Source organism: Dermacentor andersoni, chromosome 4, assembly GCF_023375885.2.
Source record: "Dermacentor andersoni chromosome 4, qqDerAnde1_hic_scaffold, whole genome shotgun sequence".
In the NCBI taxonomy this organism is placed as follows: domain Eukaryota; kingdom Metazoa; phylum Arthropoda; class Arachnida; order Ixodida; family Ixodidae; genus Dermacentor; species Dermacentor andersoni.
The window spans coordinates 78,132,301-78,159,558 of NC_092817.1; the positions used below are offsets into that span (position 1 = coordinate 78,132,301).

The window sequence follows — 27,258 nt, forward strand, 5'->3', positions numbered from 1 at the left end:
ATATATATATATATATATATATATATATATATGTATGTATATATATTATAGACACGCACACACGCACACACGCACAGGTAGAAAGAGAGTTGGGAGGAGTAGTTGGAGGGGCATCATGGATTTCAAAGTATTTTTCATATTTGGGCTGTTGTGGCTCAGTAAAAGTTCTGGAAAATTGGTCAGTTTAGTCTTTGGCTCCTTTTGAATCCAGTCGAACCTCAATATAACAAAGGTGTGCTTGCAGCGAAAAACTTTGCTAAAACACAAATTTCGTTAATTCGAGGTTTCAAAGTATTAGCAGTAAAAATAATTTCACAAATTCCCAGAACATTCTTGGTGGATACTATCTTGTCAGTAATCACTTATAAACAAATCGCAAGAAGGTCGGGCCACAATAGTGTGGTTATGAGCCCCAGTGCACACGGTGCAGATAGTGTCGAGAGCAATGCAGTGGGGTGGCTGACAGTGCCTGAGATTAGCACGTTGCATTGCGCGGCGCCGTAAATCTTGGACGCCATAGCTGATCATGCTTAATGCCCTCAGCTGTCATCAGATGGCACTCTCAAATTAACAACTAAAGTGCAAAAAGATACAGATATCGTACTTAAAAAGAAGAAGAAGAAATGTAGCAGCTTCGCCAGAAATGTGGAGCATTGATGGCAATAGCAGAGACAACTACACGAAAGTAAGGTTCGTAGTTTAATCGGTGTCACGCATGCTGAGCCAAAGATCTCTCTTGATGACCAAGTACTGCTTGATCGGGCTATCGTGCACTTGCTCCTTCCCTACCCCCCTTGCGCTGAAGGAATTGTCAGTTTTTCTCCGAGCGCTCCAAGCTGCTGGGTGTACCATGGCCTTCACAAGTTGTTACGTGACAAATGGCGCAGCACTGTTTCCTGCGACAGCATTTCGACAGCGTTTCTGCCGCTGGAACTTTTCATGCGGAAGGACACTTGCAAATAACTTTTTCCTCGGATTACATTTTTATAGCTTTTTGCTAGATTTACCAGGCATTCAGACTCCAAGTATACGGTTGAAGTGTTCAAAAACATCATTAAATTGAAACCGTGTCACGAAATTACTTTGTTAAATTGCGAAAGAAATACACGCTTTTCAATGGAACTAAGATTGGAAAATAAAGATAGTACGTTACATCGCAAATTTAATTAAATAGATGTTTGTGGTATCTAGGTCTGGCTGTACAATGTAGTCCATCTTTACAGATAAATATTTAACTAGGCCTATAATGTATATATATATTTTTTTGAATGTCGAAATCCATGGCATCACGGCGAGCTTGTGCGGAAACTTCAAGGTGGTATTGTTACCCACTTTATTTTTGTTGCTTATTTTCTGACCTACCAAGTCTCTTCTTGCAGTAAGAGTAGCTTTTTTGGTATTGTGGAAGTGTAACTTACTAGCACAGGTCAAATTATTTTTCTTTTTAGTGTCTGTAAGCACACAGACAAATGTGGTATGTGTGCTCACGATAGTTGCCGACTGGCCGCTCGCGGACCCGAACACCTCTTCACTGGCTATCAGTAACCTGTACGCATGATCTCGCAACCAATCACTGATGATCTACCGGTAGAAACATATTAACAAGCTTTCCGCAATGGCTTGCAGCCGTTATCACATCAGCCGGCCACGAATTTTCATCACAGCCACACTGTCTAGCTCGTTAGGCTTAATCGGAGCTACGTCGTCGGGTGTCGGTGACTAGAGTTATGGTTTGATGCCGAATCAGTGCAAATGTATTCGCAGTGGTCGCACAACACTTTGCAAAGTTGACAAATTGCCTCACCAACGAAAGCGAGTGTACTGGATGATCGTTGTTCATCGCTGCCATCTTTGCAAAACACAGTATGGCAGTTCCTTGTTCTGAACGGCATTCATGGGCGCATATCAGTCTCTTCTAGCAGCTTCAAGCGACCCGCCACAAGGCTAGCTTTGGAGTTACATGGCAGGTTCAAAAATGCCATGTGATTAGTACGCTGACTGTCCGGCTGTAGAGACATTTTGTATGGGCAGCAGATGGACACAGACAGAAAGGAGGAGGGGCATTGCACGAACTTGCCGTGGGCCTCCTGATTTGAGAACCTATGATGGGCAGCAAATGACAGTGAACCCGACAGTGAAAAGGCACCCGCTCTTTATGGTCGACACCGACGGTGGTCGAACTGTGCTGTGCTGTCGACCATGTGGAGCATTGCCGAGTCGCATCATGCATGGCCCTCACTATTGTCTCTCGTGCAGATTGGCCTTAAACCTGACGATAACACACAGAAACCACCTGCCATAAAGATGGAAAAACTCTTCTGTTTTATGGAAGAAAACTGGAAAGAAACACTTTCTAAGCAATACAAGAGTGTTAATAAGCACAGTATGGCCTGCTATTGAACAGAAAATCTCGTTGGTATGTAGGGAAACATAACTTCGCTATTTCTTAATATTCAGAGGGGAAAAAAAGCAGTTTATTCTATTTAAAAGACATTCCAACGATAAAAACATTTTCCAGACTTTATACACAAACTGAGTTCTTATCTCTGCTTGCGTACTATTCAAGTGTTTCCTTTAATAAAAGGGTAGACCATATTATACATCTCGATTCCTAGGTGCCTTAGATGCTGTTAACTAGCAAGATTCTTGTTATGAAGTGTGAGTAGACTCGAGCATGTGTAGTGCTGTGTTCTATGGCATAAAATTTGTAAGCATAAAACTTTGTGTTAGATGTTCTGATATTCAGTTCAATATTCAGCTTTATATTTTTCTTGATTTGATTGGAAAACTACTAATTGGCATTTGCACACCCCTACTAATTATGCTTTCCTCACTGGATGAATTAGGCAGAAGTCAATGCTTGTGTGCTCTTTTGTGTCCATATTATTGCAAGATTTGGGGCTTCACTCGCCGTGGTTGCTTAGTGGCTATGGTGTTGGGCTGCTAAGCACAAGGTCGCGGTATCAAATCCTGGCCACGGTGGCCGCATTTCGATGGGGGTGAAATGCAAAAACATCTGTGGTACTTAGATTGAGGTGCACGTTAAAGTACCCCAGGTGGTCGAAATTTCGGGAATCCCTCACTATTGCATGCCTCATAATCAGATCGTGGTTTTGGCAAGTAAAACACCATAATTTTTTTAAGATGTGGGGCTGCAGGTAATGAATGTGCTGATAGCAGGAAAGCATCGCTGTTGTCACTTTTTGGTGTTAGCAGTAGTAACTTAGTAGACAGCTGCTGATTGTAATGAGTTTATGAGTGGCCAGCTTCCTAAGGAAACGGGTAATGTCTGTTTACCAAGTCACCTAGCACTGAAGAGCAAGACTAGAGCGACACTCTCACTATCAATGTGATTACAGAATACAGCACCACACATTGTGGTAATGTCATTTTAGTTGCCACTCACTTGTGCTGATCTTCATTCTCAATAACTGTAGCAGTGTAGCCTGGCTTAGTGCTTTTTATAGTGCGTGCTTGCCTCTAAAAGCTCAAAATTTACTGCGAATGACTTAATTTGTGGCATCAGTGAGTGATGGAGCTCTCCTCCTCCTCCTTGCAAAGTTTACTGTTCAGCCAGAGCCTGCTGACCCTGGACTTGGTGGAAAGGTTGCTTGAGCAATGTCATGGGCGGACGGCAACAGGTGACACTGAGACAGTCGACAAAGACTCCACGGACCCATTGCAAGACTGCCACAACACGTGGGTGCCAGGCATTGACTATTTCCGCTTGGATGGTGCGACATCGGTGGATGTGCGCTCACGGTGGATCAGCATGTTCAATGATGAAAACAACCATCGTGGTCGCCTGTTCCTTGTCTCAACAAGGGCAGGCTCGCTGGGCACTAACCTTGTGGGTGCAAACCGTGTGGTACTGATGGATGCCTCGTGGAACCCCACGCATGATGTGCAGGCTATCTTCCGCGTGTATCGATTTGGCCAGAAGAAGCCAGTTTTCATCTATCGCCTGCTTGCACAGGTGAGTGTGTGTTGCTTCTTGGAATTTATTGAGCAATTCATTGAGTTGTCTGCTGAAAGACCTTTAATGATCAAAATGTCTGTGGGGAGATGAACTGGCATCAACTCCTACTTGATTAACTTAAATCATAGGCCCTTTACAGGACATATAAGTCTGGCTTTGGTGTTATAGAATTTTGCCCAATTAATATTACTTTAGTACCACTTTTGTCACGCTCACCATAGTGGCACCGCGTCTGTGTGAACACGAGGTTATTGATTTGTAGTAGTTGAACCTCGATGTAGGAAATTTCAGTTTAATGAAAGTCGTAATGTTAAATTCATTAATTCCCTATCTTAGTTTTATTAAACAATTTTTTTCTTTCTGCAATTTTGCAAAGTAATTTTATTCCGTGGTTTCAATTTAACAATATTCATATGCATCACATGCATGCAACTGGAGCTCTTGCGACAAGCAGAAGAAAATCGTTGTGCGACTGTGAATTTGTTATTTTAATGCATGCTTTTGCTTGCAAATGTCGTTGGCGAATGGAGAACGAAATGCTGCACTTTTCCATCTTTTGTGCTGGTACGCAAACTCTGCTGGGTGTGCCCCATGCAAGCTCACAATCTTGCGGATATGTTCCTCGAATGTGTTAGCTGCCAGTGAACACAGAAATGCATGAACTGGAAGTGGATTTACAAGCGCTATTGGTGGCGAGAATAATAATGTGTGTTGGCTTTGTGGAGCTGCACTATGTTTTTATTGCCAGCAGTGCTATAGAATTTCTGGCTTTGCGATTTGCTGTATCATTGTTAACAATGAAAATGGCAGCCTGGCGATGCCGCTTCCATTTATACCAAAGATCCGGAAGTTGCCGAACAGGAGGCTATTGCTCTAGCACTAATTGATTCAAGAAGAGTTTTGGTGTTTAGTGACTCGCAATCTGCGATTAAAGCCTTCTCGAGAGGACTTGTTGCGGAACTGGCTAACAGACTGCTGCAGGGTAGGGATATCACTTCGCACGCAGTTACTTGGTTCCTGGTGCATATGGGGACAGTGGAGGGAGCCCTGTGTAACCTCAACGAGGTGGCGCACAGGGAGGCATGAGGATTAGTGTGCTGTGTACTCCCTGAAGGGGCTGGATCTCCCGCTCCTGAGTACAGTGACCAACTGTTAACCTACAACAAAATCACCAAGCACTATTACTTAGGGCACAGGGCATTCCCTGTGCCACATTCTAAATTAAATAGGCCACAGGCGGTTACATTAAGGCTTCTGCAGTCACAAACGTACCCTAACCCGGTCATCATGAATAAAATTAATCCGGACTGCGGGGTTTCAGTCTGTTGTAATAAGTGTGGGGGTTTGCTCGATTTAGAACACATGCTTTAGCACTGCTTGGCGTTAAACTGCTGCCGTTGAACTGCTGGTGTTGAAGTGAAGTGCTGGCGGACCAACTCAGGGCTGTCCAGAGGGCCCATGTGACGGCAGAGGGGCTCGGCCTCTCTGTACCGACGTGGGAGCGGCCCGCATCAGTCCCAGACTGATCCCTCAGGAGCTAAATAAAGTTCTTCATACCATACCATGGGCTAGCTGTGATCACTGTAATACATGCATATGCAACAGTTAAGAAAGCATGAACTGCATAAAGATTGATTTGATAAACAAAAGACTATATCTAATGGCTTGAGCTGTACTTGTCAGCATCTCTCTCATGCCAACATACGATTGCTATTGCACTCACTTATCATGGTTTCTAGCATAGGGCTACATAAACACGATTGTGACTACAGATAAAAAGAATTCTCGTGAAATATGTGTCATGGCCTTTTCAGCGAAAATAGGTACCGTAGAAATTGTTTGTCGATCCCGTTGATCCCACTTCCCCCTTGTTCATTTGCTGTGTAGCATGCTCAGTGCACTATTGTCTCGATGTCATGATGTGAAACACTTGTAGTAACTTAAACTTTAAAAGTGATCTGAGCAGTTCGTAAGGAGGTGACTTTTTAAAAAAAATAGTGCCATCTAGAGCTTGGATAGGTCAGGTATGTGACCTTTTACCTTCACGACAGGGGACTATGGAGGAGAAGATCTACAATCGTCAGGTGACTAAACAGGCATTATCATGCCGTGTGGTGGACAAGCAACAGATTGAGCGTCTCTTCAGTGCAGCTGAGCTTCTTGACCTGTACACATTCAACCCAGTAAGCAAGGACGATCCTCAGCCAACTCCTAAGGTGCCAAGCGTAAGTGCAACTTGTTTTTGTTTCAAGAGTCTGCCTTTTATAAAAGGTGTCACTGGAAAGCCTGACTTGACTGGAAAGCTTGACTTGCTGGAAACTTGGAGAATTTTGACTTTGCTTTACTCTGGTTTTATTACATTAGTCTCATTCTCCCTCCACTGTGCTGCCGTACAGCTTCTGCATACTATGATACACACATAAGCAAACAAAGAAAAAAGATGAAGTAGAATCTATCTATAATGAATTAGATTATAACAAACTAGTGGATATATTAATTAAGTAATGTAGCTCACCCTTGAAATTTTCTCAAAAACCCATGCATTTATGATCTGATTTTAATGAAGCAAACATTTGCTCCAAATGGACATAACCAATCTCTATTAGCTCTGAATGAAAATTGATTTATATTTCACTCTGATTAGGCTGAAATATGGTGGCCTGTAATGGTGCTAGTAATTTGCGAGCTGAGCAATTCAAAGCTCCCATGAGCTGATGGCGACTTTGCAACGTGCTAAGACTCCTCTCTTGTTTCAGTTGTAAGGAGAAGCAGCTGCTATAATGAAGCAACGTTCGTAATGAAGTAATTTTAACTCCAACTCCAAACTCCACTATGACGAGGTGTTATTGTAGTCCAATGTGAAAATTGTACCTAAAGGTGAAAACTTCATATTCAATCAAAGGTCACAAAAACTGACTTTAAAGTACAAATTCATAATTTATGCTTCTCTTCCTAGAGAATGTAAGAAATGATAGAGGTAACAGGGGGCAGTGAGAGATGATATGTACCCTTTAGCACACATAATGCCACTTATGAGTAAAAGCCCAATCATATGGACAAGTATCACAGGCTTGGTGAATATGGACATTATTCTTTTGTGCATTAAGGTGTTAAACACTGTTTGGTAGGCTTATGCAAGTATAAAATTTTTGGTTTAAATTGAAGGGTGACAGTGCGGAATGATTTCAGTGTGAATAGTTCAAATAGTCATGGGACCTGCAGAAAATCTAGACAGCATCTAGAAGTTGACAAATCTGAAAAAAGATTAAGGGGGAGGAGGTCCCTTATGTGCAAAGATGGAAACAGTTTCGTCTCAAGAAACAGTCTATCTTAATGGGCTGTTAGGATATTTTCTCGCAAAAACACAAGTAGTTCATATTTTACAATGCCAGCAGTACTGAAAATTCGTTTACGAACTTTTGCGCATTGTTGTGTTCGGATTAGTTGAAATTTCATGAGGGTTCAGGTTGCAGGGGTGTTTCGCATTTGCCCATTGTGCTCCCCCAATTATATGCTGTATGTTGTTGCAGTGCTGCGAAGTGCAGTCATCGCATACAATCTCAACTTTGCTATGCTAGTAGTTAAGGCTGTGTTTTGCAGTTTTGGCTCGGTGCCTTCTGTTTACACATGAGAACATGACCCATTCTGTTCACAAGCACATAAACTTGGTAGGCATGCTAGCTGTAGTTGTCAGCTGGTGATCCGGAGAACCAGATGGTGCTATACAACCCCCGCTCTAGCTCATGCACATGATGACCAGCCCCAATCACCATGAGCCACTCGTACAATCATACTATTAAGGTAGTGGAAATTCGGGCTTGTTGGTTCATCATCTTTGGGTGGTATAGTGCAGACGGAACGACCACAAGAAGAAGCACAAGACAACACACGAAGTGCAAACTACCAATAAAGGTTTATATTTCCAAAGCACAATTTTATGTGCTCATGTGACCAAAGCCACCATGCTTGCACAAATGAGTACCTCCTTAGAAAAACAAGCTCTTTATAGGAAAGGTTAACATTTGGGCTGCTTATGCACTCTGGACCTAATCTAAAAATATTTTCAGCCTCAATGATTTCTCTTATGAGCTTGTCACGCACGAAGTGTACAACAGTGCATATGCTGGGAAATGGTTCACATCCACAGCATTTACAATTTTATCGTAAAAAGTTCAGAGCAAGTTCTCAATTCCATTGTACCCTGGGCTAAAAAGAAAAGTGTTTATGGTTTTTCGATTGATTTCAAATATCTGTACTACTCTATTCCTCATTACCAACTGTTAATTGCAGTGGCAGAGTGCATTGACTTGTATGAGAGTGTGCACTTTGAAAGTGTGTCTGGTGCTCCTGCGAACAGCTTTTTAGAACTTTAACAATCTTATCTCAAGACACCTTACATTGTATGGGAAGGCAAACATTTCATTCAAAGAGATGGCGTTTGCATTGGCTCTTGCATTACCCCCCATTCTAAATGAAAATTTTTTTTAGCTAAAATTGACAGAGCTGTGGCTGAACGTCTAGTCAGCCTTAAATTAAAAATTTTTGAGATTTCTCGATGACTACCTCATTCTTTTTTGCAATCACTCAGAAGCAAACCAGGTGCTCCTAATATTTTTTTCTCACTTCAGTGAAAGCTTTAACGCCTCAAGCCTAATGCATGAACTGCCATAAAGAAATGTTGTTAAATTGCTTGACATTGTATTCATTTTTCACTAATTGTCATAGCTGGTGCTATCAGCCACGTTGCAGTAAACCTGTCCTGCCTTTCAACTCTGCGCACTCTAAATTAATAAAAAGGGTCATTGCTAACCTCTGCTTTCGGAACACTCTGACTAAATCATGTGAACGTGAATTAGCAGCCAGCTTAGATAACCAGTCTGACCGGCTGTCAGGTGCCAGCTATCCTTCGTATGTGCAAATATCATTTGCTGAAGCCTTGCTCAAAAAACTTCGGCATCTGCAAACTGAAGAGCAGCCTCCAGTGGATAAACCAAAGTTAGCTGTTGTACCGTATTACCATAAGATATCCCATAATCTGAAAAAAAGTAGCAGACCAATAAAAAATAAAAGTATTTTTTTCAACCCCTTTGAAACTTCTTGGGCTTTGTCATTGTAACGACGGCGATAAAAGACCAAAGGAGTGTGAAAAACAACAATACAAAATCACCTTCGTTTCCTGCACTAGCAATGTTGTTTATAAGATCCCCCTCTCTTGTGGTAAGAGGTATATCAGGCAGGTGGGCAGGTGCCTTAATGATAGACTTGGTGAACACAATAGCAGTGTCATGTGAAAGGCATGTGATGGGTAGCTCGCTATTCATTGTAAATCCTGTGGGTAGGAACCATTGTTCAGCACATACAACATTGTATGTTTCATGCATGACAAGCTCACAAGAGAAATCATTGAGGCTGAAAATATTTTTAAGGATAGGTCCTGAGTGCATAAGCACCCGATATGTTAATCTTTCCTATAAGGAACTGTTTTCTTTAGGAGGTAATCATTTGTTGATAGCTTGTACTTTATGTATCGTCTTGTACTTCTGTTTGTGGTCGTTCCATCTGCGCTATACAACCCGAAGATACTATTAAGGTAGTGTGAACTCATAGCCCCACTGCCATGGGTGTTAGGCATAAGCGATAACCTGCCGTGGTTGTTTAGTGTGTGGTGGTTAGCTTAGTGGCTATGGTGTTGGGCTGCTAAGCATGAGGTCGCGGGATCGAATCCCGGCCATGGCAGCCACATTTCGATGGGGGCGAAATGTGAAAACATCTGTTGTACTTAGATTGGGGTGCACATTAAAGGGACACTAAAGTGAAAAATGATTTCTTCTGCATCAGTAAATTACCATTCTACAACACCAAAAACACCACTCTTACAACGATAAGACATTTGGTAAGCCAGAAAAAGCGCAAGAACGAAATACGGGTGGCGATCCATACTCAAGTTCCCGCACCTGGGGGCTGTGACGTCTTGGATTTTGATGGCATCTTATAGGGCCTAATAATTATATATAGCGGTACAGATTGACTACATTGTGTTCTAAAGGAACCAAATAATAAACATGGCAAGTTTCAGGAACTTTTATTCAGCCAACGCGGCTCAAATGCAAAAACATACTTTGGAATCCCTGATGTCACGCTGATGTACCGGCGCTGGGGTTTTGGCGCGAAATTCAAATACTGATACTTGGACCTTCATTTTCTCATCTAATAATCAAACTATTTTTTTTAATGACTGCCTGCAGGGTTCTCAAACAATGCTTCATTAGTCTAAACTGATTTATTGTTTCGCTTTAGTGTCCCTTTAAAGAACCCCAGGTGATCGAAATTTCCGTAGTCCCCCACTATGGCGTGCCTCATAATCAGAAAGTGGTTTTGGCACGTAAAACCCCATAATTTATGTTATTTCTTTAGGCATAACAGATGCTGTTAGATGGGACGTCGGCAGCCATAGTTTGGTGCCTTGTCAACGCATGTCTATTTGCAGGAGCCATATGGCTTTTATGAAAGCAAAGAAACCACACTGCCAGATAATGTGAAAGTATGGGGAAAGGACTATGGCATCATCTTTCTGTACGACTGACATATTCCCAACATTGTGATCATCTGACATATCAAGCAAGACACCACAAGGTGTCGGAAATTTCAGTCACTGTTATACATTAGTTTAATAAAGAAGGGGCCAATGCCTCAAGGAAGTTTGAATAATTATGCAGGTTCGAAAAATTGGTTGGTGTCTGTAAATGAATTCATCTTTGGCTTGCTTGACTAAAACCTGCGTCAAAGGCAGTGCAGCTCACTCACTGAAACTGTTGATGGTACATGTTTTCAAATTTGCATTTGTATGTTCCGGATACTTTGAATACTGAATTTGAGTTGAAGTGGTCACTGAATATGTAGCATAATATTTTATTGAATTCTCGACAACATAGAATATTCACATAAGTTTGCTGGTGTAATGCTAATGACCAGGATTTCTAGCTATTTTGACACCCCTTTTCTGTTTATTTGTTTATCATTATTCTGATATTTATTTTACCACATTGATTTTGCCAGGACCGGCTTCTGGCAGAGCTGCTGATTCACAACAAAGACTGGATTGTGTCCTACCATGAGCATGATTCCCTGCTCCAGAATGTCACGACAGAGGAATTGACAGAAGAAGAGCATAAGTTAGCCTGGGAAGAGTACAAGAACGAGCGTGAAGGGAGGCTCACTGTAGCTGCTACTTGTAAGTTGGGGCTGTTTTTTTCATTTGATGTATGTTTTTCTAAGTATTAACACAAATTGCAGTTTTTCCTATTCAGTTTAATACAGTAGAACCTTGCTCGTATATTTTAGGAAAAACCGCAAGAAAAGCGTACTAGCTGCGAAAGCATACGGTCCGAAGTAACTAAACAAGTTTCACAGACTTGACTATTGTTGACATCTATGTGATGCGAAGCTTCGTGCTGATCATTGCAGCACGAGACGCCGACACGCATCGAGCTGGTGTTGCTTTGGTGGGTCGAGACGTGTTTTGTTGTTTCCTACTGCGTGGTGTTTAAAGAAGGTGACGGGAAACCAAAACGAAATTTAGCTGGTGGGCAACGCTGGATGCCGCCAAAGCAAAATATGATGGCCACATTGCGCTGCCTGCAGTAGGGAATGGTGAGAAGTTTGGATTATCAGCTACTAAAAGTGTGCAGTATGCTACCAATGGCACTACGCACCACGCTCTGTAAAACAGATAAGTGAAGATGCTTATCGCAATAGGTTTAGCGGCGACAGATGTGAATGCAGTGTGGGACGACCCGGGCGGAGGTTTGCTTGTACCGGAATAAGAAACTGTGCCCACCGTAATTTTCACGTTAAGCAGGCAGCTGCATACTGTTCTCAATTACGTGTGCCTCGCTTTTTTTCTTGTTCACATGGGGTCTAGTGGCCGGAAAACGTATACTATCGCAGTCTGCAACAGGGAACAGCGGCACATTTTGGTATCGCCTATTCAAAGCATGCGTTACGCTTCCGACGGCACCACGCGCTGTGATACAGATAGGCTAAGATGCTTATCACAATAGGATTGGCAGCGATAGCTGTAAATGCGATGACCCTGGAGAAGATTTGCTGGTACCGAAATGAGAAACTGAGTGCGCGCCGGCATTTTCACATGAGGCGGGTGGGGGAGTATTGCAGTAATGCTGCCGCAGAAACTGAATGCGCGCCGGCATTTTCACATGACGTGGTTGGGCAAGTATTGCGGTGATGCTGCCACAGCAGGCAGCTGCACACCATTCTTAATCACGCGCACCTCGCGCATTTTCTTGTTTACATGGGATCTAGCAGCAGGAAAACTTATGATACGATCACAATTTGGCAAGTACTAAATGTTGGTGCCGAAAAATAATGTTTTCCGGGAATGTATGAACCAGTAAGAAATGGGCGTAACTCTATTAGGTCATTTTTTGTGTTCTTGATTGCGAACGTTGGTGCCGGGAAAACGTACATAATGCAGGACGTCTACCGACTGGGAAAACTGGGAATTCTCAGGGATATTGAATAGTCTGGAAATACTCGGGGAATTTGTGCTTCTCTCGGGGAAAATTGGCTGTCATTTTATTGAAAAGGAATGAAAGTCGCCCAAATGCTGGCTCAAGTAACAGAGTGGAATCGTAACTAATTTTCTTTGATGCCGTGTCGTCGGTTGGAGGAGTTGCCAGTGTACAGTCAACGACCGATTTTCCAGGGGCGCATCTTTGGGACATGACGGATAATGCGGATGGCTTTGCGGCACCACGTACCTCATAGAGTCAATGTATAAGAACGTCTGAAATTTCGGACGCAAGAACCCTTCGCCGTCTGATTTTCTGGACATTTTGCCGCGACGCAGGCCCGAAACGGCATTAATCAAAGCGAACATCGCCGTTTTATCTCGCCGCCTCCAACCGGCGCTCTCGCACGCAGATCCGCTGGCAGCCATAGTCACTACCGCGGCATCGCGAAGCCTAGCTGCTTCGACGTTTGCTGTTAAGGTTCTTGCCGTTTGGTGCCGTGTTTTTCATTGAAATAATTCACCTCTGTCAGCAATGGCGCCGACTCCGCCTCTGTAATCCTCGCCATTGGCTTCGAAGCTTAGCACGGCGTTGCATAATGCCGGTTCCCGAAAGGTAGCTTCGCCTCAGCACAGCAATGTTACGCGGTGAAGCATACGTAAAGTGTTGCGGTGAAGCTTAACAAGTGTGGGAAGGGGCAATTGTCAGGTTATATAGTCATCATCATCGTCACCAGCCTATTTTATGTCCACTGCAGGACGAAGGCTTCTCCCTGCGATCTCCAATTATCGATTGCAACAAGCGCCCGGGAATTTCCTAATTTCATCGCCCCACCTAGGAATATAGTCATCATCATCATCATCAGCCTAGTTACGCCCACTGCAGGGCAAAGGCCTCTCCCATACTTCTCCAGCTACCCCGGTCATGTACTAATTGTGGCCATGTTGTCCCTGCAAACGTCTTAATGTCATCCGCCCACCTAACTTTCTGCTGCCCCCTACTACGCTTCCCTTCCCTTGGAATCCAGTCCGTAACCCTTAATGACCATCGGTTATCTTCCCTCCTCATTACATGTCCGGCCCATGCCCATTTCTTTTTCTTGATTTCAACTAAGATGTCATTTACCCGCGTTTGTTCCCTCACGCAATCTGCTCTTTTCTTATCCCTTAACGTTACACCTATCATTCTTCTTTCCATAGCTCGTTGCGTCGTCCTCAATTTCAGCAGAACCCTTTTCGTAAGCCTCCAGGTTTCTGCCCCGTACGTGAGTACTGGTAAGACACAGCTGTTATACACTTTCCTCTTGAGGGATAGCGGCAACCTGCTGTTCCTGATTTGAGAATGCCTGCCAAACGCACCCCAGCCCATTCTTATTCTTCTGGTTATTTCAGTTTCATGATCCGGGTCCGTGGTCACTACCTGCCCTAAGTAGATGTATTCCCTTACCACTTCCAGTGCCTCGCTACCTATCGTAAACTGCTGTTCTCTTCCGAGACTGTTAAACATTACTTTAGTTTTCTGTAGATTAATTTTCAGACCCACCCTTCTGCTTTGTCTCTCCAGGTCAGTGAGCATGCATTGCAATTGGTCTCCTGAGTTACTAAGCAAGGCAATATCATCAGCGAATCGCAACTTGCTGAGGTATTCTCCATCAACTTTTATCCCCAATTCTTCCCACTCCAGGTCTCTGAATACCTCCTGTAAACATGCTGTGAATAGCATTGGAGATATCGTATCTCCCTGTCTGACGCCTTTCTTTAATGGGATTTTGTTGCTTTCTTTGTGGAGGATTACGGTGGCTGTGGAACCGCTATAGATATCTTCCAGTATCTTTACATATGGCTCATCTACACCCTGATTCCGTAGTGCCTTCATGACTGCTGAGGTTTCGACTGAATCAAATGCTTTTTCGTAATCAATGAAGGCTATATATAAGGGTTGGTTATATTCCCCACATTTCTCTATCACCTGATTGATAGTGTGAATATGGTCTATTGTTGAGTAGCCTTTACGGAATCCTGCCTGGTCCTTTGGTTGAAAGAAGTCTAAGGTATTCCTGATTCTATTTGCGATTACCTTAGTAAATACTTTGTAGGCAACGGACAGTAAGCTGATCAGTCTATAATTTTTCAAGTCTTTGGCGTCCCCTTTCTTATGGATTAGGATTATGTTAGCGTTCTTCCAAGATTCCGGTACGTTTGAGGTCATGAGGCATTGTGTATATAGGGCGGCCAATCTTTCTAGGACAGTGTTCCCACCATCCTTCAACAAATCTGCTGTTACCTGATCCTCCCCAGCTGCCTTCCCCCTTTGCGTAGCTCCCAAGGCGTTCTTTACCTCTTCCAGTGTTACTTGTGGGATTTCAAGTTCCTCTAGCCTATTCTCTCTCACCTTATCGTCATGGGTGTTACTGGTACTGTATAAATCCCTACAAAACTCTTCAGCCACTTGAACTATCTCATCCATATTAGTAACAATATTGCCGGCTTTGTCTCTTAACGCACACATCTGATTCTTGCCTATTCCTAGTCTCTTCTTCACTGCTTTTAGGTTTCCTCCGTTCCTGAGAGCCTGTTCAATTCTATCCATATTATAGGTCCTTATGTCCGCTGTCTTACGCTTGTTGATTAACTTAGAAACTTCTGCCAGCTCTATTCCAGCTGTAGGGTTAGAGGCTTTCATACATTGGCGTTTCTTGATCAGATCTTTCGTCTCCTGCGATAGCTTACTGGTTTCCTGTTTAACGGCGTTACCACCGACTTCTATTGTGCACGCCTTAATGATGCCCATAAGATTGTCGTTCATTGCTTCAACACTATGGTCCTCTTCCTGGGTTAAAGCCGAATACCTGTTCTGTAGCTTGATCCGGAATTCCTCTAGTTTCCCTCTTACCGCTAACTCATTGATTGGCTTCTTATGTACCAGTTTCTTCCGTTCCCTCCTCAAGTCAAGGCTAATTCGAGTTCTTACCATCCTATGGTCACTGCAGCACACCTTGCCGAGCACGTCTACATATTGTATGATGCCAGGGTTCGCGCAGAGTATGAAGTCGATTTCATTTCTAGTCTCACCATTCGGGCTCCTCCACGTCCACTTTCGGCTAACCCGCTTGCGGAAAAAGGTATTCATTATCCGCATATTATTCTGTTCTACAAACTCTACTAATAACTCTCCTCTGCTATTCCTAGAGCCTATGCCATATTCCCCCACTGACTTGTCTCCGGCCTGCTTCTTGCCTACCCTGGCATTGAAATCGCCCATAAGTATACTGTATTTTGTTTTGACTTTACCCATCGCCGATTCCACGTCTTCATAGAAGCTTTCGACTTCCTGGTCATCATGACTAGATGTAGGAGCGTAGACCTGTACAACCTTCATTTTGTACCTCTTATTAAGTTTCACAACAAGACATGCCACCCTCTCGTTAATGATATAGAATTCCTGTATGTTACCAGCTATGTTCTTATTAATCAGGAATCCGACTCCTAGTTCTCGTCTCTCTGCTAAGCCCCGGTAGCACAGGACGTGCCCGCTTTTTAGCACTGTATATGCTTCTTTTGGCCTCCTAACTTCACTGAGCCCTATTATATCCCATTTACTGCCCTCTAATTCCTCCAATAGGACTGCTAGACTCGCTTCACTAGATAACGTTCTAGCGTTAAACGTTGCCAGGTTCATATTCCAATGGCGGCCTGTATGTATTCCTTAAAGGGCTCCTCACCAGGTCCGGCCATTTTAAGTGCAGATCATACAATGTGCGATAATGATCGTGCCTGCAAAGTAATAAATCGTTCGCGCCGCGGATAGATCTGACATTTCAAACCGAACGCCGTTTTTCCTTCTCGTGGCAGCCATGCTCCAAGCCGTAGGTGCACTAGCATGTGTACGACGTACACATGCTAGTACACCTACGTACACGTGCTTGCTGTGACGTCACTCATGGTGAGACGTGACTTCAAGAATTATTCTAGGCAACATCTGTTATTTGTGTAATATGTTGCTTGAATAGACAAATTAAAGCTTAGAGAAATAATAAACCACACAAACCGAATGTCTGCATGTTTTTGTTTTACTTCGCACTGCAGTGAGAGACATGTACTTCCATTTCGTCTGCTTGTCCCCACATCGTGCAGTCACGCACAGAGACACTGAAAATATGTCATTTTCTGCTGTGTTCCAGCACAGGATCCTTCTCTGTGATCCGCTTGTGTCTGCCTCAGTATTTGTGTAGCAGTGACTTATACCGCTAGTCAGGTGTCCTCGTGCACAGCGCGCAAAATCGTGTGCTGCACGAAATAAGACAATCACAGCAGCTCGTGCGCGGTGCCGTCAGCAGCAGTGCGCCGCGCCACGAAAAGGCTAGGAGAAAAAGAAAATGAAGGTGGGGCCCATGACATATACGTCATGTGATCCTCGAGGTCCGGTATGGGAGAATGCAGGGAAGGAATGTTGCTTGCGGAGGCTAGACGGAGGCAAGTAGAGAGAGTGTCTCGCTTGGCAATGGAGCTCACCTCCTGAAATCATGGGTTTGTGGCACTGAAATATTTTTAACTCGACTATTAACAAGCCGATATGAAAAATTTTTGCGGCAGAATGCTCCCTAGAGGACACGTAACAACTTCCAGCGCACAACCAAAATTTGCTATGGGGCCTGGTGAGGAGACCTTAATTACACACGTGTGCACCGGCCACCTCCTGTCACAGTACAAGCACCGATATGCCTATAAGTGTGCTGGCAGGCCTTCATAGCTTTTTCGGACGTGATTTCAGAGCTTTTTCAGACATTTTTGCGGCCCCTAGGAAATCCGAAAAAGCGGACATTGACTGCACAAATGACCAAGAGGATGCTTCAAATTGTCTGTCAGGCAGACGCGTGGTGGAACGAAGACGAGAACAGAAAGGACTGTCACATTGAAGAATGATTGGAAAAGGAACTGTGCTGCCTCTTCTTTGAAGGAGCTTGAGCTCAAAAAGCAAAGTGTTGGCTGACGCTGAAATGCAGGTGACCTTCATCCAAACCAAAATAAACTCTTTAAAGCAGTGAAACGCAAGACTGAGCGATTGTGCGTGGGCTGGGAGTATGTCAGGACAGTTGAGGTTGACTTTCCAGCTGCTGAGAGTCTTACTTGTGACAAAGTTCGGGCCTACGTAATACCAATGAGCATGCTATCAGTTGATAGAAATAGCAAATTTTCGAAAATTATTGCTCCTGTATGTATCTTCTTTTTATTTGCATTTGAGAATGTTCGACTTGATTTGCACTGGGTGTTACCATGTTTTTTTAAAAGATATTTTATTCGCCGTGCATTTTGTAGCCCCTCCCTTCAGTTTTCTATTTGGAACAAAATGAACACTACTGCTTACTATTCAGACTGGAATAAGTCGATTTTTTTTAACATGCTTACAAGAGAGTGACAGCATTGGGCGACTTGGTGTCAGCCTGTCTTGACATAAAACAAAGTTCTGTGTCACTCAGGGAATTTGGAAAGGCAGTCAGGGAAAACTTGAAAAACTTGGGGAATTTGAATATGTTAACTTGGTAGACACCCTGATAATGGGAATATATCAACGAGGTTCTACTGTAAACCCATATAACATAATACAGTACTCTGACAAAAGTGACGTGAGGGTAACAGTGGACCTACGTTCACAGTAACACACATAAATGTGTAAAGGTGCTAGCACATTTGATATCTCATGCTTATACCCATGCCACATGGAGTCAGAAAATGACATTAAGGGGGGACAGGAGTCTTAGAGACCGAAAAATTGCTGAAAAATCACTTTATTGAAAACTTTATTCTAGAATTCTGTTGTGTCTGATCCATTATCTCAGAAATGTTCACACGTCTTGGACCAATATTTTGGTTGTAATGGGGTTTTATGTCACATTGGCGAGCTGTATTTTTACTGATGAACGCGCTATGAGGGCCTTTTTTTGTGACGTGCAGTTGCCGTTCTAAGTTTCCGATTGCAGTCATCTTGGTCTTTTTTGAAAGAGCCACACTTCTTGTTTAGTTTTCATGCCACCGCTACTCTGTGGGCTGAATGGTTATGAATAAAAAGTCAGTGAAAAAGTTGTCCTGATGTGCAGTTTCATTCGTCGACTGAAACATGTGACCGTAAGCACGCCATGCCATTGGCGGATTTTTGCCATCATCTGCTCGGGCGTGCGAAACTCGGCACGAAGCGATGTCAAATTCAGTTTGCTAGAAGCCATAAATTCAGCGAACAGAAGAAGAAGCGAGGGGTATTAAACTTTCGAAAGTGCGCAGTAATCTTTTTTTTCGGCGGAGCTGCCACACGTCCAAATTTAATGACATTTGATGCGGTGATGTCGATGACAGCATCTTCTGAAGGGAACAATCTTACAGTTCTAAATAAAAAGTAAATATCCATTTACAAAGTCAATTGGCCTTCATAGATAGTGAAATTGTAAAAACAAGCATACTATAGTGCCATTAGCATGAGGTTGTTCCAGTCTTTTACAACGTTGCGACCGACATAGAAATTTCGCCCATTGCAAGCCAAACCTGAAACTTGAAAGCAAAATGGTGCCTGCCCTGCTGTTGAAGCCGTTCCAATGCTGACCTGGGGAAGTTCGTGGAGTGCAACTCTTGAGAGGAGCATTGTAGCTAACAATTGATCATGAATTATTTTTTCACGTGATAGAGGTTGTTTCAAATATTCAAATTATACTGCATTGCACATGCTATGGTGTTGAGAGTACACATCTCTCAATTGAGTGAGTTCTGACGAACGCACTAGATAACGAATAACTTAAGTGGGTTTTAGAAAAGAAATTTTATTCTTTGAGACATGGTACTGAAAACTTGAACATATCTTGAATATGCTTATCTTGAATATGCTTATCGTGAATATGCTGTCGATTTTTGTTTATCTCCTCTGGTTCTAATTTTATGTGAGCATCCTTTAAATAATCTTTTGCAAAGATTTGTAAAATAGCATCATTGTCAACCTATTTTTATGCACACTGCAGGACAAAGGCCTCTCCAAGCGATCCCAATAGCTGATTCCAACTTGTGCTTGCAAATTTCCTAATTTCATCACTCCACCTAGTTTTCTGCTGTCTTCAACTGTCCTTCCCTTCCCTTGATACCAATTCTGTAACTTTAATGGTCCACCGGTTATCTGCCCTACGCATCTCATGGCCTACCCAGCTCTACTTTCTTTCTCATAACCCTTTCCCCACAGCGGGAAAAGAGGAAAATTTGACAGAATTTACTGAAAATTATTTTTCGCTCAGTTTGTAGAGCTTTTTTTTTTTCTGAATAAAACGGCACCATTGTTTCAATTCATTGGGGTTCCTTTATTTCACAAATTGCATAAAAAGATAGTTTGAAGAAGTCTTCACTGCATGGCCCTGTTGTCTTGCAAAAAAGCGTTTTGTAGAGCTCAATACAATATGAAAAAGAAAGAATACAAAGAGAAAGATAACCTAAACAGTGCAGAAACATACAAATGAGTAGTGGCTACTTTTCTGCAGCTCCTAAAGCAGTTAGTAGGCTGTCTTTGTATGGCAGACTTCGAAGCAAGGTGTGGCACAAAAGACAAATCCACACGGTTCAGACTCCTCAGATGAAAACACGTCGCTTTCCATTTTCATGCAAAGCTCCATAGAGCTGTTGTCTGATGAGCAGTCATCAAAATACTTTCTTTTACGTGCACTTTCGTTGCCTCGTTTTGAGGAGGCAACCATGTTTTATGTGGAGGTGTCCTAGGCGGCAATATAATGAAAGGCGAGATGCAAATGGTACAACATGGACAAGTGTGGCTATCAAGTGTCAGGAATTGCAGCTAAATGCAATAGGATGAATATAGTCATTATAGGTTCACTCTGTGACAAATTTTTGCTTATGACAACTATAGTCATCAACGGGAGGTAAAGGGTTAATGTTAACCTGTACTGGTAAAATATAAGTTGCTGCAATTTCACTAAACAAGGTATCAATGGCTTCTGCAATTGTTTTGTTATGTGAAATGTTATGTGCTTATTTTGAATATGAGGTCCATTTTTGTTTATCCCCATTGGTTTTAATTTATGCAAGCTTTCTTCAATTATTTTCTGCAATGATTTGCAAAATATCTGTTCCTTAGATTTTGCTAAATAGAATATCGATGGCTTTTGTATGATTTAAGGAATGCCATAAGACCAAACTTATTGCTCTGCCTTACCTAGAACAGCAGTTGTGAGACTTCAAAGTTAAGCGTTACAAGAGAGAGAGAAAAGTTTAATGATACAAATGCAGAGGGATTGACCTGAGGTACATTTGTCTAGCCAGCTACTTTGTGCTAGGAGCAGGGGAAGAGGGAAAGAAAGAGGCACATGATGGGTGATGATGAGAGGAGGAGGATGTAAAACATATAGGAAGCAATTTGGTCTATTCAAAGCCTATAGTCCAGGCCTGCACTTTTCTAGCGTGTCTACCAACTGGGAAAATTGGGAAAACTGGGAATCCTCAGGGATTTTGAGTAGTCTGGAAAAACTCGGGGAAAACTCAGGGAAATTGTGCCTCTATCAGAGAAAATTACCTGTAATTTTATTGAGAGGGTCAAAAGTCGCAGTAATGCAGGCTCGAGTAACAGACAGGAATCGTAATGAATAGTCTTTGATGCCCTGTCGTCAGCTGGAGGAGTTGCCAGTGTACAGTCAACTACCGACATTACGGATGCCCGATAATTTGCACAGCTTCGCAGCACCACCATGCACCCCATAGAGTCAATGTATCAGAACGTCTGAAATTTTTGATGCAAGAACCCTTCGCCATCCGATTTTCCGGCGGTTTTTGCCGTGACCGTAGGTCCGAGAGGCATTAATCAAAGCCACCACTGGTGCCATTTTGATTACCTCGCCACCTCAAACCGGCGCTCTCGCACACAGATCTGCTGGCACCCACAGCCACCACTGCGGCAACTCTTGACCTAGCTGCTTCGACATTCGTTATTAAGCTTCTTGCTGATGGGTGCCGTGTTTTCCATTGAAAGGATTCACTGCTGTCAGCAATGCCACCGACTCCACCTTTGTGGTCCTCGTGATTGGCTTAGAAGCTTGGAAAGCACTGTGCATTGAATAATGCCGGTTTCCGAGATTCAGCTTTGCCTCTGTACAGAAATTTTACTTGGTGAAGCATACGCAAAACTATTGCAGTGAAGCTTAACAAGCGTGGGAAGGGGCTATGGCCACGGGACACAGTATGTATTCCTTAATTATACACGCGTGTACCCGGTATCTCCTGTCGCAGTACGAGCACTGGTATACCTAATACGTCTACCGACAGGCCTTCAGAGCGTTTTTAAACGTGCCTGGGGCGGTTTGAGCGCTTAAGGGCAGTAAGTGACATGCATTTATTTTTTCCAACTGGCCGATTTTTCGGACATTTTTGCGGCCCCTAGGGAGTTAGAAAAATCGGATGTGGACTGTGCAACTGACCAAGAAGACGCTTCAGATGGTCCGTAGGGCGAACGAGTGGTGGAAGGTGGACAAGAACAAATAGGACCTAGGCATTGAGGAATGAAAGGGAAAGGAAGCATGCTGCCGCTGTTTTGAAGGAGCTTGAGCTCAAAAGACGAAGCGTTGGCTGATGCCAAGATGGCAGGTGTCCATCATCCAAACCGAAACAAACTCTTTAAAGCAATGAAACACAACACTGAGGTGTCGTGCGCAGGCTGAGAGTATGTCGGGACAGTTGAGGTTGACTTACCAGCTGTTGAGAGAGAATCTCAATTGTGACAAAGTTCGGACCTCATACCACTGAGCTTGCTATCAGTTGATAGAAATAGCTCTTATTCGAAAATATTTGCTTCTGTATGCATCTCCTTTTTATTTGTATTTGAAAATGTCCGACTCCATTTACGATTTTTTTTTTGAAGCCATTTTATTTGCTGTGCATTTTACTAACCCCTCCCTTCTATTCTGTTTTTGAATAACATAAACACTACTCCTTAGTATTCAAGCTGGATTAAGTCGTTTTTTTTTTTAATTTCTTTTTCATATGCTTACTAGAGAGTGTCAGCATTGGGTGACATGGTTTCAGCCAGTCTTGACATAAAACATAGTTCTGCATCACTCAGGGAATTTTGCAATGGCACTCAGGGAAAACTTGGAAAAATCAGGGAATTTGGAAATGTCAACTTGGTAGACACCCTGTTTTTAAAAAGTTGAGTAAGGCCTGGATTGCCTTAAAACTCTGTTTAACATCTGGCCAAGGACCTAAAATATTGTCCTTTAACAATAGTGGGCTGTTGAGGCACACAAAGTCATTGCTCAACTTTTGTCGCCCTTCCACTTAAGGCAAGCACACAGCACATGACCTATAGTCTCATTCACGTTGAGCTCATGTTCTAGGTAAGGCTGAGCAATATGTTTGGTCTTACGGCATTCTTTGAGTCATATAGAAGCCATTGATACCCTATTCTGCAAATTGTTGCAGAAAATAAAATAGAGGCTTGTATGAAATTACGAGTTAAGCTATGCAAAAATGGACCTCATATTCGAAATAAGCACATAACATTGCATATATGTATAAGGTTTCAGCACTGTACCTCGAAGAATAAAGATTTACAAAATTTCTGATTTAAGACCCACATCTCCCCTTTAGGCAAATGGCATTAGGTTCGTCCATGTAGTATCACACAAATGAAATAAAAGTTTGAAGCCTTTAAGTAAATGTCATTTTTTTGCACCTTTGTGGCATGGGTATAATTCATTTAAAGGGACCGACAAGCAATTTTTATGGTACCTGTTTCTTTAGTGCAACAGAAAGCTTACTGGTCTGAATGTCCGATCATTCTGTGGTAATGTTGAAAACACCATGGAACATTTTTGATCAGAGTATTCCAATCTTCATTGGGGGTGTAGTTATGCTCAAGATACATGCTGGAAACGGATAGGTGAGCATGATAGCATTTACGCACTCGCATTGGAGAGAAGTAAACTACAAGTATGACTCTAGCTGTAAGAAAATAATGTTTTGTTTATCAAGCCAATGTTATTGCCATTCATGTTTGATGAAGCATTGAATTTTGTATTTTTACAATGATAAGTGGTGTCCGAATCTACGCCCCGGTGACAGCTCCCTCCAATTAACACAAACTGATATCGAATGACATGCTTTTGCTAGCTGCAAGCGCCAGGCCTTTCTTTAATGCGATAAGGTTAAGGAGCCCGTGTTGCAGAAAATCTGGCGTCCCGTGTCCGACATTGGACGTTGCCTCAGCAGAAAGAATTTCGAACCAAATTCCGGACCACGCATACCCAACCACTTCTCTACCATGAAAGTTGCTCATACCTTGGCTTTCATTCTTTACAAAGTTATTCCTCAGAATTTTGAGAACAGCAGCCCACAAACAAATGTAATGGAAAAAACACCGACAGCACATGTCCTTTATGTTAGCTCTGAAACATTAAAAGTGTGAAACAATAACAGGAAATTGACCCACGTAAGAGGCTGTGTATATACCAGAAAGCTCGCCTTCGTGCATAGCATTCACAGCCAGTGTTTCCCAGTAGACGTTACGATTACTTAAGCTACAGCTGTGAAGCACGAAAAGCGGTAAGGGTCTTTGAACGCTATCGCATTCCACTCTTAAAGGCGAAGCTTAAGTGTCCTCCAATTCTTTTTTTTTTTTAGCCAAGCCAAGCTAAGTGGTAGGATATGCTATTAGTGGTATTATTGCAGTGCTGGTACCCATTCATGGCACAATTTTGTGATGGCAATCGGCATCTCACAGAGACCACATAACTCGGGGCACTAACTCGCAAACTCACACGTGTACAACATCGCTCATGTGCACCATGATGCATTGGACAGCTCTGCCGCTCCACTGGTTACCACAAGGGCAGCGTCGCTCATTAGCCTACGCTTGTTTTACTTTGTAATATAAATAGGATAAAGCACAAAAGCCTAATAATATATGAACTGCAATCTTAAGCAATAAGTAGGGGTGTGCAAATACCAAATTTTCGAATACGAATCGAATACGAATACTTAACATCGAAGATGAAATAATGATATGCACATGAGTTTATTAGCAAGTTGGTTTATTTTAACATGTTGCAACACTGCAATTACACTGTCACTTGTAAAAAATTATACTAGTAAGCCGTTATACTAAAAGATTGTGTTTAGCTCATGTTAGCTTTGGAAAATAGAATAATTTCTGCTAGTTGTGTGTTCTTGCTAACCTGTGCCTTATTATACCGCATAAATTTCCCGTGAACTCAGGGGCATTTGAGCCTGTACCAGTCATCACTCATTGCATTTGCTGTCAAGCAATGAGCTCAAGATTGGGAGTGGAACCTGCTAAAGAATGCACCCTCGCTGTTTGCAAACTCGTGCCCCTTGCTACTAAGAGGCTGGCTTTTCTGCAAAGCTTAGACTTCCAGTGGCTAAGCATGTTTTACAGGCGAAATTTCTCCAGTAGCATGAAATTATCGCTAAATTCAGCACAATATCAGACACGCTTTCTTAGATTAGATAGAAATAAACGCTAACAACCATGTTTGCTCCCGCACAGCCAGCAGTATATTCGATTTGTTTGCAGTATTCGTATACCATCAAATATTCAAAAATTTTCGAATACCTAGTTTTCTAATCGAATACGAATATTAAAATTATAATATTCGATAATATTCAAAATTTTTGAATATTCACGCACCCCTAGCAATAAGTATGCTGTACTTACTAACAGCCGACTCACATACAGTAATCTGATATACTACATCTGAACTACTAAGATTTCACTGCCAGGCTGCGACACTTACTGGTTTCTGAGACTTTGCTAATTTAAAATTGCGAACAGCGTGCTGGATTTTATCACTATAAATTATTGTAATTTCATTTCCATCAACGTCTCAAAACACATTCTGGCCACTTGTCAGTCCCTTTAAAGAAATGGTATTTCTGCTTCTAGTCAACTTTATATGTTGTGATTCCATACTAAGTAAAATTTTAGTATTTTTTCTGTTGATTTTTGCGGCTAAGCTTGTCTGATAATTTTCTGTCTTGCACTTCTATAACAAATAGGAGGATCTTGGTATGTCTGCTTGTTGCCATGTGTGATATTTACATGCATTGTTTTCTTTTGATTGCAGCAACAGAGACAGACACTGCTTCAACACCTACACTGGCTCCTGGTGCAGCAACAGCAAAAAAAACAGGCCTGTGTGTCTCAGCATGTAAACTCGCTCGTGCCCGCACAAAGAAAGCTAAAAGACTTCGTAACGCACCAAGCACTATTCGAATACCAGCACACATTCCCATGAACACTGTGGCAGGTGAGTCTGAGCACGCCTAAATATGCCTCGATGCATTCAAACCAAGGAGTGAAAAAAACGTGACAAGAAGCCTTTACAGTGCTGATTAAAAAATTCATTATCAGGATCACTCATTCACTTGAATTGGAAGGCAGTGAAACATAAAAACATTCATTTTCGAGATGCGAACATTGAGCTGTATGCATTTATCTGATTACAGTCAAACCTCAATATAAGAAACATGTATATAACAAGTTATCTGATGCTAAAAAGTAAATTAAAATGTTTCTTGCAGTTACCGGCATATAACAAGTATATGATTATAACAAATATATGGGAATACATGTATAAGGTATTTTATGTTATATGCAGCTCCGCTATAACTAGGCTCGACTTTATTCGTGCAGTCTCAGGAGTAATTGAAATGTAAGTGGGTACAGGTGGGTGATGACATGCCTTTTGCATTGTTATGTTTTCTTGCATTGCGGCATCGCTGCATAGTAGAATCATGCCATTGTTACGCACAATCTAATGTTGTAGGGCGAATGTGCATATAGTACTACACTTCTTTTCACCTTCTATTCATTTTCATTATCCTGACGTTACATGATGATACCTGCATGATGTGAAAAGAATTTAGTGTGTGTTCTAAACTTCCACTTTAAAAGTCAGTATGTCTGTAGTTAACAGTGTGCTAAGTGTTGCACATTTGTCCAGATCAGTTTAGCAATACGCAGCATTTGCTTTTATGGTGGCTGTCTATGAGAGATTGCAGTGCAAGTTATACTACGTTTTTCACCAGCAGCGTCATCAACATCTATGCCAATGTTGGCAACTTCGGCATTGGGAGTGACAACCACCACAAGCAGCATGCAACTTGCGGCACCGAATGTCACTGGCACAAACATGACCAATATGCTTGCACCACCCAGGATTGTACAAGTACCGATAAAGGTGCCCATAAATGCTGTAGCAGGTGAGGCCAATGCTCTAACTGTTGAAATCATTCTTATGAAGTGAGATCAAGTAAAGAAATGTAAATAGTTTCAACAACAAGTAGCTAGTAAAAAAGCACTAATAATAAAGAAGGCGTTGACAGTTTCTTGCATGCCATGATCATCTTCAATTTGCACTAACTGACTGTAGTCAGTTTCTCCAGTCTGCGGTGAAAAGTATAGTGTTTGGAAAAAGCTTCGTCTAGTCAAGGCATTGGTTCTACAGCATAGAATACATCGTTGCAATTTGTAACATTATGTGTAATTCATTCAGAGGTATTAAATTTCTCTATTCCAGTGAAAGCTTCAGTAACTTGTCCGGTGCATCAGATTATCTGCTCCTGTTTCATACTAGTGTACGGTATTGCAATCTTAGCTACCATGGTAATTGCAATTCTGTCGACAATCGCATGCAAGTACACACCTATTATTAGCAAGGCAGGCACATTATAAGTAAGGTCCTTCGTTTTCAGTTTT

At 42.3% G+C, this 27,258-nt stretch overlaps 1 protein-coding gene across 2 annotated transcripts in view; it reads left to right on the forward strand.

Annotated features, from left to right (window-relative positions):
- Positions 1-27,258, forward strand: part of LOC126536335 (uncharacterized) — a 155,483-nt gene that overhangs the window by 57,612 nt on the left and 70,613 nt on the right. Inside the window, exons 17-21 of one of the 2 annotated variants that reach the window (XM_050183264.2) lie at positions 3,562-3,976; positions 6,031-6,204; positions 11,036-11,210; positions 25,625-25,807; positions 26,589-26,762. In XM_050183264.2, coding sequence (XP_050039221.1) covers positions 3,562-3,976; positions 6,031-6,204; positions 11,036-11,210; positions 25,625-25,807; positions 26,589-26,762 — 1,121 coding nt within the window. The remainder of the gene's footprint in view (positions 1-3,561; positions 3,977-6,030; positions 6,205-11,035; positions 11,211-25,624; positions 25,808-26,588; positions 26,763-27,258) is intronic. The other variant, XM_055073946.1, reaches the window with a different exon arrangement.